This window comes from Platalea leucorodia, assembly GCF_965183815.1.
Source record: "Platalea leucorodia genome assembly, chromosome: 20".
Lineage (NCBI taxonomy): Eukaryota > Metazoa > Chordata > Aves > Pelecaniformes > Threskiornithidae > Platalea > Platalea leucorodia.
The window spans coordinates 7,362,875-7,376,451 of record NC_138842.1 but is presented as its reverse complement, the minus strand read 5'-3'; the positions used below and the strand labels follow the sequence as shown (position 1 = coordinate 7,376,451).

At 48.4% G+C, this 13,577-nt stretch overlaps 1 protein-coding gene across 3 annotated transcripts in view; it reads right to left on the bottom strand.

The window, feature by feature from the left end:
* Positions 1–9,337: 9,337 nt before the first annotated feature.
* The window catches only part of NCAM1 (neural cell adhesion molecule 1), a gene marked incomplete at its 3' end in the record, with an annotated part of 147,347 nt that continues 143,107 nt past the window's right edge, over positions 9,338–13,577 (bottom strand). For 2 of the 3 annotated variants that reach the window (XM_082330581.1, XM_082330580.1), the window contains 2 exons: positions 12,273–13,055; positions 9,338–9,458 (listed from right to left, as the gene is read on the bottom strand). In XM_082330581.1, coding sequence (XP_082186707.1) covers positions 9,338–9,458; positions 12,273–13,055 — 904 coding nt within the window. The remainder of the gene's footprint in view (positions 9,459–12,272; positions 13,056–13,577) is intronic. The other variant, XM_082330582.1, reaches the window with a different exon arrangement.

Here is a 13,577-nt window from a genome sequence, read left to right as displayed (position 1 = left end):
AGCGGCCCCGCCGTTGCCATGGGAACCACGCCCGCCGGCCACGCTCTTGACGCAGCTACGGCGGTTGGGGGGCGTGGCTATGCAAACGAAGGGGCGGTGCCGCGCTGGCCGCCATTTCGCGGGCGGGCGGGCGGGCGGGCGGGCGGGCGGCGGGCAGCGCCCCTCGGAGGCCGCCCCGGCCCCGGCCCCGGCCCGGCCCCGCTCCGCTCCGCTCCGCTCCCACCCCCGGGGCACGGCCGGCTGCCGGCCTCCGCCCCGCCCGTGCAGGGAAGGGTCCCGCTCCCGGCTCGGCTCGGCCCGCCCCGTAGCGGGGCCTCGCTCACCTTGGCGCCGTCAGGCGCTGCCCTGCCTCAGCGCCAGCGTAGCCGTGAGGCAGCCGAGCGCGTCCCTTGACATCGCGCTCTGCCGAGCAGGGGTAACGGGCGAGCCCTCAGCCCCGGGCAGAGAGACCTCCAGAAAGGGCATTCCGGGCTCCTCTCTTTGCAGGTTTCTTCTGAATGCCCTCTTAGAGCTACGCTACTAGGGGAAAAAAGTTGGCGTTTATATTTGCCACGTACATCAGAGCATTAAGCAGGTGACGACTTCTTCCCCGCTACTCCTAGCTAAACTCCCTTTCGGCAAGTAGTGCTTGTATTTCTCCTGCAGCAGAATAGCTGGCCTGACAGGGGCTACGGAGGGCCCCTCTACCAAAGGCCTTCCAGGTGAGCCGTGGAGAAATACCTGTAGCACAGCAGAGAGGCTCCTAGTCCAGAGCTGCTCCTACCTTCATCCTCGCTTTCCTCCTTAATTTCTGATCTGAAATCTCACAAATGCTTCACCGATCGCTGAGCTGAATATGCTGCTTTTCCCTCTTCTAAACAGGTCAGCCTTTGCCTCGCAGCCTGAATGCATGCGAACCAGAAGTGAGATCTGCTGCCGCTCCCTCCCGCTTGTTGTTTTATCAAAACACACATCTGGGTTTGATTTGGCAGAGCGAGGCGACAAGCCGCCCCGCCGGCAGCTAACAGCAGGGAGCATATCAGCAGAGGCACGGGCATGTCGTTTCTCCAAGGAGCGTTAAAGATCCTTTTGGTTTGGCTTTTTTAATGCCCAAAGTCATCTTCTGTTCATACACAGGGGACAGGAATGGGGTAGCAGACAAAAAAAAATCAGTGAAAGGGACTTCTTTGCTTAATATAAAGATTAGCTGAAGTTTAGCAGACTTACCAACTGGGGGAAGGAACCTGAAGAAAGAAGCGTGAACACTCATCGACAACCAACACCCTCTAGCCCCCGTTGCCCTGATTTTTATACCTGACTTGGATTTTTTTTTTTAAGATACCCTTTAAAGACCGGGGATTTCTCAGTCTTTGATTGGGAAGGGGAGAGACTGGAGTTGGCTGAGGGTTAAACCCTCATTCAAAACAGGCATTTCTTCCCTCCAAGTTAATGGGATCGGAGGGTCTCAGCGGCATCTGGGAAGCGGCCACTTGGCAGCGACCATTTGTCTCTCCTCCGTGCCATCAGACAAGGTGGCGTGTCCCTGGGAGGGTGCTCAGGGCAGTAGGTTGCAGGGTCTGGGGGGGTCTGGTGCCCAGGGAGGCTTTGTCCCGCTCCCGGGAGCCAGCACAGCCCTTCCCGGGGTGGGACCCGCCGCCTGTCGCTAGTGAGACAGCCAGAGGGTGGCACCATCCTCCAGCACAAAAAGCGGCTGGCCAGCTGGGAGCAAAGCTGCGATTTCAGGCCTTTTCCTGCTCTTGTTGCCTGTGTCCCCAAATCAGCCTCCATGCTCCCGCCAGCCAGGCTTGTGCGCTGCGTGTGCTGCCAAATCCCAGCTGCTCACCCAGCTGTGCTGTGGATGCGCGATCTGTCCGGCTGGACGAAGCCGCAGGGAAGGAAACACAGGGGCTGGCTGATCTCCAGCAGCACATGCAACGGCCCAGAGACACATCTCCCACCCTTTTCAGGCTCCGAGGGCCAGCTGCCCTTGCAAGAGAATCCTAGCCCTCCTTTACACCATGTGGCCCTGCCGGGACGCGTCAGGCTCGTGCTTCGGAGCAGTCTCTGCATCCAGTTTCCCGTCACACTAGCGCTTCACACAAAGCACGTCCCCCTCAGGACATGCACACGCGCATGCATGGCTCCAACAGCCAGATGGGTCCTTGTCGCCACTCTCAGGAGATGCTCTAGGGCCACGTTTCCAGAGCCAGAAGATTGGAGGTGGCAGTTAATGGAAGCTGTCAGCCACCAAAGGGAGTCAGAGCATCTCTGAGTCCCTGCTGCACTGCCAGGATATTTTAATTCCAGACGCGTTATAACCCAGCTGCCTCAGGAGATAAAGGCGAGAAACAGAGAGAGAGAGGTGACCTGGCAAGTCTCCTGAAAGCGGCAGCGTTGCCTAAGGTGTGGAATACCAAGAAGTGCGGGCCACTCTGGCGTCTGCTGGGCGTGAAATGAGAGATTTCACTGTGAAGTTACAAACCGCAGCTATATTCATCTGCCTGCTCTTCAATATCCCACCACGCTGCCCGGGAGGAGAAATGCTCTCCCGGGCTATGTGTGCCAACAAGGCGCTGAGCTGCCCGACTCCACAGGCAGCGAGGATCTGCTGTCCTTTCCAGCCCGTGCTGCAGGAACTGCCAGAAGATCTCTTTCCCCTTTCCTCGTGCACTGAAACAAAATAGCTCCCTTCTCTCCTCTCGCTGCAAGTCAGCTCTGCTCTTCCTCGTGTAAGCCTCCATCCCAAAGGTGATTGGTTTTTTTTTCCTCTAATGAAGCTGTTTCAAATCCAGCGTCCGTGGTGCCCAATTAAAAATACCCACAGGGCAATAGTATGTCACTGGGATGCTTAGCAGCCTAGCTTTTATTTGTTATCCTAGAGAATCTGGGGAATAAAGCCACGCTTAAGGCCTAAGAAAATAAAAACTGTTATAAGTAAACCACACGCTACACAGAGCTTGGCTTGTTGGTTCATTAAAAGACGGTTTTGGAATTGCAGATTTGCAGCAAGCAGAGGCGGGGCAGCCTTTCTTGCTCACCCCTCTCTCTTGTCCCATGGGTGCTGCACGCAAGCAGCAGCACCCAGCCCCATGCACTGGTGGAGACGGACGGACTCGGTTCCTGCCCCTCCCGCAACGGCACCGTGAGAGGCGAATGGGAACAAGGGAGGGGCGGTCAGAAAGGTTGTCTCCGCCGGCTGTGAATCTGCACAGATAAACTCCCTCCAGATGGGTGGAGAACGGAGCAAACACCATGCCGCTATGCACAGCGTTTTCCTGCCAGTTTACAACAAACAGTAGAGCGCTTAATGGGCTAAGGCGCAGAGAGCCACCTTTACTGAAATGGCGTCCAGGTCTCTAAATACCTCCGTACAGTTCAGTACAGAAGCACTTAAAATGATGCCCTGAAAGCGTACGCGTGTATATTCACATATTTATAGGTGATGATGAGCCAACTAACTAGAATGGCTAGAAGAGATTAGAGAAAGAAGCAGCTGCAGCAGACCCCCAGCCCCCTCCCTTAAGCCCCCCGCACCTCCGCTTGGCCTTACCCTTCAGCCCAGCCTGGGGTAAAAGCAGGCACACTCAGCCAAGCCGACACTGACAGTTGGGTGCCATGGCCTCAACAGAGGGAGAGGCAAGTTAAAACTACCAAGAAGGGTAGGTCTGAAGATTGATGAATGGCTGAAGAAATACAAAGATCTAGGCAAGAATTTTTCGGTTCTGTTTGTCATTGAGCACAACCCTGACTGCAGGGAAAGAAAACTCATTACTCTTCCCACATGGGCATGTGCTCTGCAGCAACAGTAAATTAGGCCAAGTGCTCCGGGTCCCTCTGTTAATCTCCGAGAGAAGAGGAAAGGCTACCTGAGCTCCTCATGGTTCATTAGGATGCTACAGCAGGAAACAAGCCAAACACCAGGGAACAGGGTCCGTCCATCAGGCCTTAGGCAGAGGTGACATTGCTGTGATTCAGGGAAGCAGCTGCTGAAGCCAGGAACACGGAAAAAGCAACCTCAGAGGCTTCCCTTGAAACAGAATCAGTGACTTTTATCGATTAAAGTTTCCTGACTTGAAAGCAGTCGAAATTTTTTTGTTCAAATGGTTAGGCAGTGAGAAAAAAAGCTCTTTTTCAGCCAAATGAAAACTTCAGTGTGAAAAGAAAGTCTACTTTGCCTGAACTTACGGAGATATTCTCAAGAAAAAGTAAACAGACACCCCCCTGCAACCCCAGACTAGAAAAAGTAAATAAAGTTTGGAATTTTGGCAGTTTTTAGCTAAAACTTTAGGAAAAGGGGAAAGAAAAAAATAACACAGAAAAAAGAAAGAAACTATTTCCAAAGCGTCTCTTGACTTTCCAACTTTCCCGCAGAAGCAAGCTGTACGGTACAACTGCACAGGCGCATGTTAGCCGCGGACCGGCATTGCACCGCATCTGCCCACTCTCCGTTGTTCTCAGTGGGTTCTCATAAAAAAGGTGGTATCGCAAACACGCAGCGTAACAAAGCAGAAATCAGTCTCTGAATACAGAACCATTTTCCCCTCTGCATGCCACCGACCGGCGTAAGGAGGAACTCTTTTCAGGAACAAAGCAGGCTGGGAAAACTCCACAAATTCTGTACAAGGAAGTCAGGAGAGGGAAGACAGGAATTGCGATGAAAGAAAAATGACAGCTGTAAAGGAGCTGAAAGCATGAATCTGGAACGTGAATTCCCAAGGAATTCTGCAGCGACAGACACCTGATGGAAGAACCCACCAAGGCGGATTGTTTCCTGGGCATTTTTCCTGTGACAGCCTTTTCTAAAGCAGTGGTACCAAAGGCATACGGGGCCCATCACAGCAGCTTTGCTGAAATACCATCTTACTGTAAACCACAGCGTAAACAGCAGGCAAGAACGGAGGGCAAAGCGCTGGAGAGGAAGCAGAAAGGAGAAGGGTGTTCTCTTGGGATAACAAGTACTTCAAGCCAATACGTTTACTTTCTTCTTCCGTGAACAGTTCTGGCACCCGAGCAGTGATACTTATCAGAGCCCCCCTTTCTGCTTCTGTGTCCTGGGAGGTCAATGCTTAGGACAGAATTAAATTTAATTAGATTCATCCCGCATTAATCACGCTCAGGCACCCCATTCAGGATGGGTTAAGGACACTTTTCAAAGCCAACGCTCGCATGCACACACGCACCACCCCCCCCTCCCGCCCCCTTTCCTAGCCGGTGAACAGAGGAGCACCTTTTCATGGGAAATCGAGCTGTCCCCGATTCACAGTGGACATGAAACTGCGTTTCTGTGTTAGTTACCTCAAGGGAATTATCCACAGGGGGACAGAAAAGCAAAGTTTAAAAATACTTCTCTTTGTGACACTCAGCACTTGGGAAGCGCCCGTCGGTGGCATCACGAGCTGGCAGGTGTTCTTCCTGCGCATCCCAAGTTTGGAAAGGCACTACGGTAGCCCACTGCCACTGTTCAGCGATGTACCGGCTCGAACCACGCAGCAGGACGGCTTCGCTAGCACCACTGCGCAGACGGCTGCATTTCTTGCTGGTCTACAGCCCAGAGCCTCAGAGGTGCTCAACTCATGCTGCGGGCATGCCCCAACGGGACCGCTCGCTCCGCATTAAGCTCACGGCAAATACAGCCCTGGGAATCCACGTCTGTACGCAGGACCTAGCAGAGCATCTAAAGAAGGGCAGACTGTACGCGTGAGCTTTTTTTGTAATTTTTATTTGAACACAGTATTCTGACAGAATGCAAAGTCAAAATCCTCAGTTAGTATCAGTATTTACACCAGTGAGAATGGGAATAGAGGTGGAATCGATGTTTCACTTGGTAAAAAGATTTTTTGTTTTTTTGTTTTTTTAACAAGATAGAAGGCCCCCAAAAGTAGGGAATGCTGGGTAAGGATGTCAATGGAGGGTCTGAGAACAACTATCAAAACAGCCTAGTGTGAAAATCTGGGGTTTGAAGGCTCCATAGAAAAGTGTGAAAATAAAACTCCACTCTAAAAGCTGAACAACTGGATGCACTAGTATCTCATCATCTTTACGTATGGTGCAGCATGAAATGTAATCACTCCACAACTAGAAGCTGATCAGTCTGCATTGCCATATAGATATATATGTATGGCATGGATACATATATAAACATATACAGCGTAAACGGCATCAGGTTGGTCCCTCTTCAAAGGTTTAAATAAAAGCAATGAAGCCTAAGCTATCTTGGAAACGGGGTGCTTCTAAATCAAAACAAATTATTCTCCATTGAGGGCGAGTATAAAACCACTCTCCAGAATTAATCTACAAGTATTGGGAGGTGTCACGATGGCATCGAAAAGGAGTTGGATGGACACTCCCAGTGGCCAGGCAATCACAGGCTTCACCTCTGCCTTGGAACGGTGCTCACTCCATCGATCTCCACACAAACCCACTGCAGTCAGCAGGGTACTTTCTCATGATGCAGCTGGGTGTTGGATTGGGCTTTGAGCTGGTTACCTTTTCTGACAGCAACGCCAATCCAGGTGATAGCTACCGCAACGTTCACCCAACAGGTGCCGACCAGTGTCACTGGACACGTTTCTGGTCATTAGCATTGTAAAGCGTTTGGTCCCTATCAGCTGCTCAGCTCTCAGCGGGTTGTAACTTAGGAGGTATAACATGGATGACAAAAGCAGTCAAAAACCATGCAGAATGAGGAACAAATTGTTGCGGTCATCCACAGGAATGGAGGTACACACTGCCTGCCCACTCGTCCTCTGCTACCCCAAGGACTCTCCCCAGCCATAGGCAGACCACGGTAGCTTTTTGTGCTGCATTTTATGGATTGCTTCCTTAGAAAAAAAATCCTAGGGACCGTGGGCCAAACTTCCCCATAGTTACACCGACACTGCTGTGATGGGTCATGCAAGGGCCGACTTCGACACAAGGCTTTGAAGTGAGGACCCATCCTGCCCTTATATCCTGCTCAGGATGGGTACTGCATGAGTGTCTACGCCTACATATCCAGTCATCCTCCATTTGCATCCCAGGAGCTACGGAAAAAATGCAAAAAACCCCACACTTAGCAAATGACAAGACCATTATTTTTCACAGTTTGAAATTATGTGATGACACTGTAAAAGACTGCATACTTAGAAGAATACACCGATAAAAGTGGCTCAGTTTACCTGAACCAAACTGCAGTCTACCCACCCCCCATCATCGTTCTGTTCATCACCTTAGCGCAACGGAATGGATGCCATAAGTCAGCTCGGTTTGATTTTTCATTTAAAGGCTTCTGTTCCTTCTAAGAGTTGTTCTCTTTTTTTTTTCCTGAATATTTTTTTTTCAAATCTGAACTATCGCTATACCTTCCACATCCAAACTATGTTGAAGCTTTTATTATTTCAATACTATGACAAAAAACACGTTTCACACTAAAATAGTCACGCACCCACAGTGCACAAGCTTGCAGATCTAAAGTAGAATAAAAAAGAAAACAAAGGAAAAAAAAGGAGAAAAAAAACCAAAAGCCCAACAGAAGGAACATCTCTATACAATGGGCTGGTCTTCCCCTATGTATCTCTGCCTTCCTTCTGCTCAAGCCTCCTTCCTTTTCACCCCAAAATCTCAGTGTTGCTCCACGACTCCCAATGATAACCTCCCTCTCCGTAACGATAAGACACGTACTACGTCAGCCCCCTTTCCAACTGTTAAAGACGCAATGCCAAGACAAGTGAAATCAATCTTGCAATTGATTTCCAAGCTCTTGCTCTTGATTTCATCGTTTTGATTCTGCAGAGCGTACAGGGATGACTCAATACAAGTGATGTGAGAGAAGAGAATAGTTCAGTTGGAAGGGACCTACAACGATCATCCAGTCCAACTGCTGATGGAGCTGGCTTTGCAGGAGAGGTCTTGCATGCTGCCAAGCAGCCTTGTGCAAAAAGTCTTTGCTTTTAAATCAGATTTCTAGGGTCAAAGGAAATGTATTTACTGATGACATACTAAGGAGGAATTGATATAGTCAAACATCTGAGATGAGACCAGACCAGCCCTAACTGTACAATCTCCCTTCTGCTTCTCAAAGCTCCGGGAGGGTTCCATGAAGGAAAGGGGAGAATGTCCTAAAAAAGCAGAGATGATATTTCTCTTATGCAGTCAGGCCCAGGTCCAGCAAGGGACTTAAACTCTTACTAAATTTAAGTATAGAAGGACTCTCACCAGCAACTCTCTCATTCAAGTTAAGCGTGTGTTTATGTGGATTGCTGGATAAAGACCTTGATTGGTGACAAGTGGTTTGAATACCCCCCACCCCCCAAAAAAAACCCAAACCAAACCCCAGTATTACTTTTCTTCTTACTCCAGTAAGAAATAATAATAATAATAATAATAATAACAACAACAACAATAATTAAGAAAAGATAAAGGGGAAACAACTACTGTAAACATCCATGTTTTAAAATGTCTCCCTTTGCAAAGCAAGCATGCTGCTAACCTAGTATCTATAGACTGTATTTACTTAAAAAAAAAAAAAAAAAAGGCAGCTATTTTACACATACATTTAAACACAACAAAAGTTAAAAAAAATATTTGTCAATTGTAAACACTGGAAAGAACGAAAGTTGGCAAAAATTAACATAAAATTTAAAGAAATGTAGAGTCTGAATACTGCAAATTGAAATATATCCCCGAAGCTGCAATTTTGGCATTCTTCCTAAAAAAAAATACCCAAATAAATGTCTAACGTGGAGAACAGAATTCAGTCACAAAGAGCTCAAGACACTTTGCATACTGAACAAATACAAGGTGAACAGAAATTATAACTTATTTATGAGGCTTTACATATTTCAAACTCGACTGAAAAGTATAAAAATAAATTGTGGACTTTGTTCATTAAGTACCAGCTGTACTAAGTAGTACAGTGGTTATATCTGCTATCCTAACAAAGGAAAGAACAGGGTCTTTTTTTTTTTTTGTCTTTTTTTTTTTTTTTTTTTGTCTAGGACTAGTTGATTTTGAGCTTCCTAACCACATTGCAAATGGTATTTGCAATTTTGCTTATTTGAATATACACAGGGTCAGCTAAGCCCTGATTTGGTTACGGGTTTAACCCTGTTTTTAAAATGTATTACTTTTTAAAAGCAAGTGCACAACAAATAGAACCTTTCTAGAAATCTTTAAAAAAAAAAAAAAAAAAAAGAAAAGAGAAGAGAAGAAAAGAAAAGAATAGAGAGAGATTCCCCCCCTCCCCCCATTTATGCATTTTCTGTTTTGTTTGTTTTTTAAAAAAAGGCAACAGACACTAGAGGAATGAGATGTGTGTTGTGTTTTGTGTTTTAAATGCTTGGGTGAAGTTGTTCTGTCATTTGTTTTCATCTGTCGCTGATCATGCTTTGCTCTCATTTTCATTTGTTTGTGTGGCTTCATTGGGGACCGTCTTGACTTCTGCTGGAGGTGTCTTAGTTTCCGTTGCTTGCACTTCAGATTTGTCTTCTACTGGGATTTTCCTGAAGAAGAATCACCAAAATAGCACAGTTTAGAGACAGAGAAATATATACTGCCTATTGCTGAATCAGTGATAAGGAAAGAACATGTTTTTGGAAACAAGCAAATATATCGCCTTGCTAGAGCAAAATGAGCATTTCCAGACGCAGAAATAAGTAAACCCAAACTCACTTCCCGCCCCAGCTTCATTTAGCTCTAGTGAAATCTTCTTTGATTTTCCTCCTGCCCTGAGTTAACATACTAGTAGGATGAGGTCTCAGGCTGCAGCAGAAGCACAAGGCATGTTGTGGTGTAAAAAAAGGAGCAAAAGGGAAAACTCACACAGTTGCAAAGGAATTTCATTTTACCGTCTCCCGTTTCTGTCACCCAAATGTCCTACTAAAACCGACTGCCATTTTAGCAGAATATCTTTTGCCCTACAGAAGTCAGTCCCAGAATTTCCCGGTGTGTTGCAGGAAGGGATACACAGAAGAAGTGAGTTTTGTCAAACGCATTTTCACACGTGTAAGGGAGATTAGCATCTTCACAGGCTAAAGCTCAGGTTCCTCAGCCTGTCTTTTGGCACTTTAGTGCAGAATCAGAGAAGCCTGTTTGTCCAACGCTCTCTTCACAGCCATGGAAGTGCCACACGAGGCATGTCCGGTGGCCTCCCTGAAAAAGTGCCCGTTCCAGCCCATTAGCCACAAAGTTAGTCTGAGATGACTGCAATCTTAATTCACCCTGACAAGCAGGTGAGATGAATCTAAGCCTATGGTTGCAATACTGATTTGCCCCAAGGGAAGCAGATGAGCAGCACAGATAGAAGAAGGTGGCTGGATCGGCAGGAAAAAACACAGCTCTGCACTCCACCATACCAAGAATTCCTTTACACGACAAAGTTGCATTAAATTCAGTTGAAATGTTTCCTTACTACGGGCAAACCATTTCCTACCTGCTTTCAGCTCAGTGCCAGATCACAATTCTCTCTTCTGTTAGTCTCTCTGTAGCACCCAGCATGGCAAGGCCGTGGCTTTAGGTGCAGTGACCATGGATTTCTCTGCTTGGCAGCAGCTGAGCTGCACCCATCAAGGCTGCCAGGTTCCCTCCAACCCTAGTGCATCTGCTGTGTCACCCAGGCTTTCAGGAAGGGCCAGATGGTCTGTAGCTGTGTGGGGCACAAGGCAGTGCTGTGGAACAGTCACACGGCAGGAACGTCTCCCGACTTTGGGGAGGACAGGAGCACGGCAGGGAGGTAGGGAGACCAGAGCCATAGGATGTAAAGGTACTTGAATAATACAGTAAAGCAGCATGGGTTTTTCACTCAGATCTGGAAGAGAGCCTGGTTCTTGGTTCTCCAGTGTCTGGCTGACTGCTCTTCTGCTAACACACACTGCAATCACAGCATCAAAGCCAATGATCAAGGCCAATGCTTTATTTTGGATTAGATACAAAGCCTCCGGAATGAGGGAATTTTCCTGGAGATGTGAGGATGGGAAAAATTCCAACCAAAGCTGTGACTTCGGGTATGTCTCCAGCGTGGTTGCTACAGCATAGCCTAGATTTATCTGAGTGAGCTGTAAACCTACCTCTATAACAGCTAGTTAGGTTCTTGGCAGCAATCTAGCTGACAGTGCAGAGCCCAGTGTCCTCAACACACTTGCCTTTGCAAAAGCTAAAGATTCAGTGTGAACTCAGCCTTTTGGTTTCGGGAGCTGCTCCCACAACAAATCTGAACTGCCTTTTCGGGGCTCTTTCTCATGATAAAGCACAGACCCTGCTCAGGCAGGAAAGACAAGATACTCCTTCTATTTCATCCTGCCTCTATCAACACATGGCGTCCAAATAGGAAGACAGAACCAACAGGGACCTTAGGTACTTGTCCACTCAAGGGTGGCTTATCCATTTTCAATCAGCATTTTCCAGGCTTCTCTGTTCATGGCTCTGTTGGCAACTGCCATCCAAACCGACACAATAAGTGTTCTTGTCCAACATCTGCACAACAGCTGGGGACCCTCCCCCCAGTTACCCAGGCGAGGACTTCATGCTGTTTTCTCTCTCCAGTCACAGTGTCCCCTGCCAAACACAAGGTGCAGACTTGTCTCAGCTGAGGAAGGCGGATCCTGTCCAGGTGGCATAGGGCTCCAAAGGACCCCTGGGGTTGTCCTGCCTAGGAGCATGCTGATGCTCTCTGAATAAATCAGCTGGGTAAAGAGGAGACCCGGTACAGTGGATGGAGATTCATCTCTGACATACCAGGACAACACACTGCCAAGTTATCCTGACCCAACCGTGCTGTGGCTGCTCCCCTTCTCAGACAGGATCACACTGCCTTATCCTTTTGCCAGTTTAGGGACAAATCCAGAGGTACCATGCTTTTACAGTTTCACATGGCACTAGTTCCTGCCCTGCCTTACACTGAAATAAGTTCTGAAGGGCTCCACTGATCTGTTAGGAAACGGAATTTGAGTGGCTGTGCTCACGGACTGCAGGAACCGAGCGCCTCTGAGGACAGCACTTCCTTTGCATCAAACTGAACTGCTTCTGATCTCTTTCATAAATGAATAACCTACAATAGACCAAGCTGCATAAAAGTCTAAAGAATAACACATTTATAATAAATTCCTGGGTTTGTCTTTTCTCTGCGTCCCTCGCACAGCCTATTCCTGCTTTCCTCCTGGACCTTTAAAGCCAAGCCCTGTTTATTTAGTTCACAGGTGAGTTAGTTTGCTAAGGAAACAATGAGATTAGTTAAGAGAACACCCAACAAGAACACAGCACAAGCACCAGTGCACAAGAGACACAGCACACAACCAACAGAAGATTAAAGGCAGCCATACTCGGTCTTTGCAGGTGCAGCAGGTACAGAGGTGTTTGCAGTGGAAGAAGCAAGCTCACGAGCTTGCCCGCTAGTCACACTGGCAGGAGTAGTAGTGCCAAGAGCTGCAAAAACATCCTTTGCAAGATCAATGTCTGGTGTCTTGAAGGTCCCTTCGTCCATTTTAAAGTCCTCATTCTGTGAGGGGTTTGCGGTGCTGCCTGAAGCAGCCTCGCTCTTCAGACTGCTTGGGTTCTTGGGTGTCTCTGTTGAGCTCTTCGCTGTACTGGGCGGCACAGCTTCCTTTTCAGGGCTCTTGGTGCTTGAGACCTCCTGCTTGGGCTCTGATGGAGCTGGAGGGCTAGTGAGGTTTGCAGGGCTTGGGGCAGCTGGCTTGTTACCAGCTGCCACTTTGGAGGTCTCGGCCACGTTAGCAACAGCGCTGGGGCTGAGCACTGCACCTTGGTTGGACAGGACACTTGAAGACAAATTATTAGTAGCTGGAGTAGAGCTTGGGGTATCGCTGAGATCAACAAGGGGGGCCACTTTGGGGGTGGAGGAGGGTGGTGGTGAAGAGACTGAGGTGGCTGCCCCTTTGGCTGGAGTAGCCTGGGCAGGCGACATGGAGTTTGAGTCAGGAATGGCCGTGGCTGGCAGGGCAATACTGGAGGTCAGCGTAGTAGTCTCGCTGGTGGGGCTGTTCTGAGCAGTGGCAAAGGTTTCAGTGATAGTGTCAGAGTTAGTGGTGCCCGTAGTTACAGAAGGCAGCATGTCCTCAACAGTAGCTGCGGTATCGGCAGGGTGCCTGTGAAGAGGACAGGAGTAGAAAAGAAATAGAGACAATGAAGCCTATAAATGACAGCAGGGGAAAGGGGAGCAGAGTGCAAGAGAGTGAGAAGGCAGGCGGCAGAAGGCACAGCAGCAGCATGGCATGTGGTTACAGCACACACACACACACGACAGAAAGAGGTACTCAGAGGAGCAGAAACCTTTCAGAGGTCAAATGTGCAAAGCGTAGCAAGGGCTGGCTGGGATGACTGAAGAATAAGAAGAGAAAAAGAGCAAAGAGGACACATCCTTCAGGAATGGCTTGCTCACGCAGATTTTGGTTCAAGTCTTAGCCAAACGTAGCCCTGTCAACTTGCAGAGACTCTTCTCTTTTAGCCTAACTTTCTTCTCAGCCTCTTCTACCTAACCTCACAAGGAAGCCTTCTACCAATTCCCTGAGCTTGCAGCCCTGTGCCATCCGTCACCATGCAACAACATCCCAGTGTAGGACCCCTGAATCCAGTCCCTCATCTTGGCCCTGTCCTTTTGCCTGCAAGTC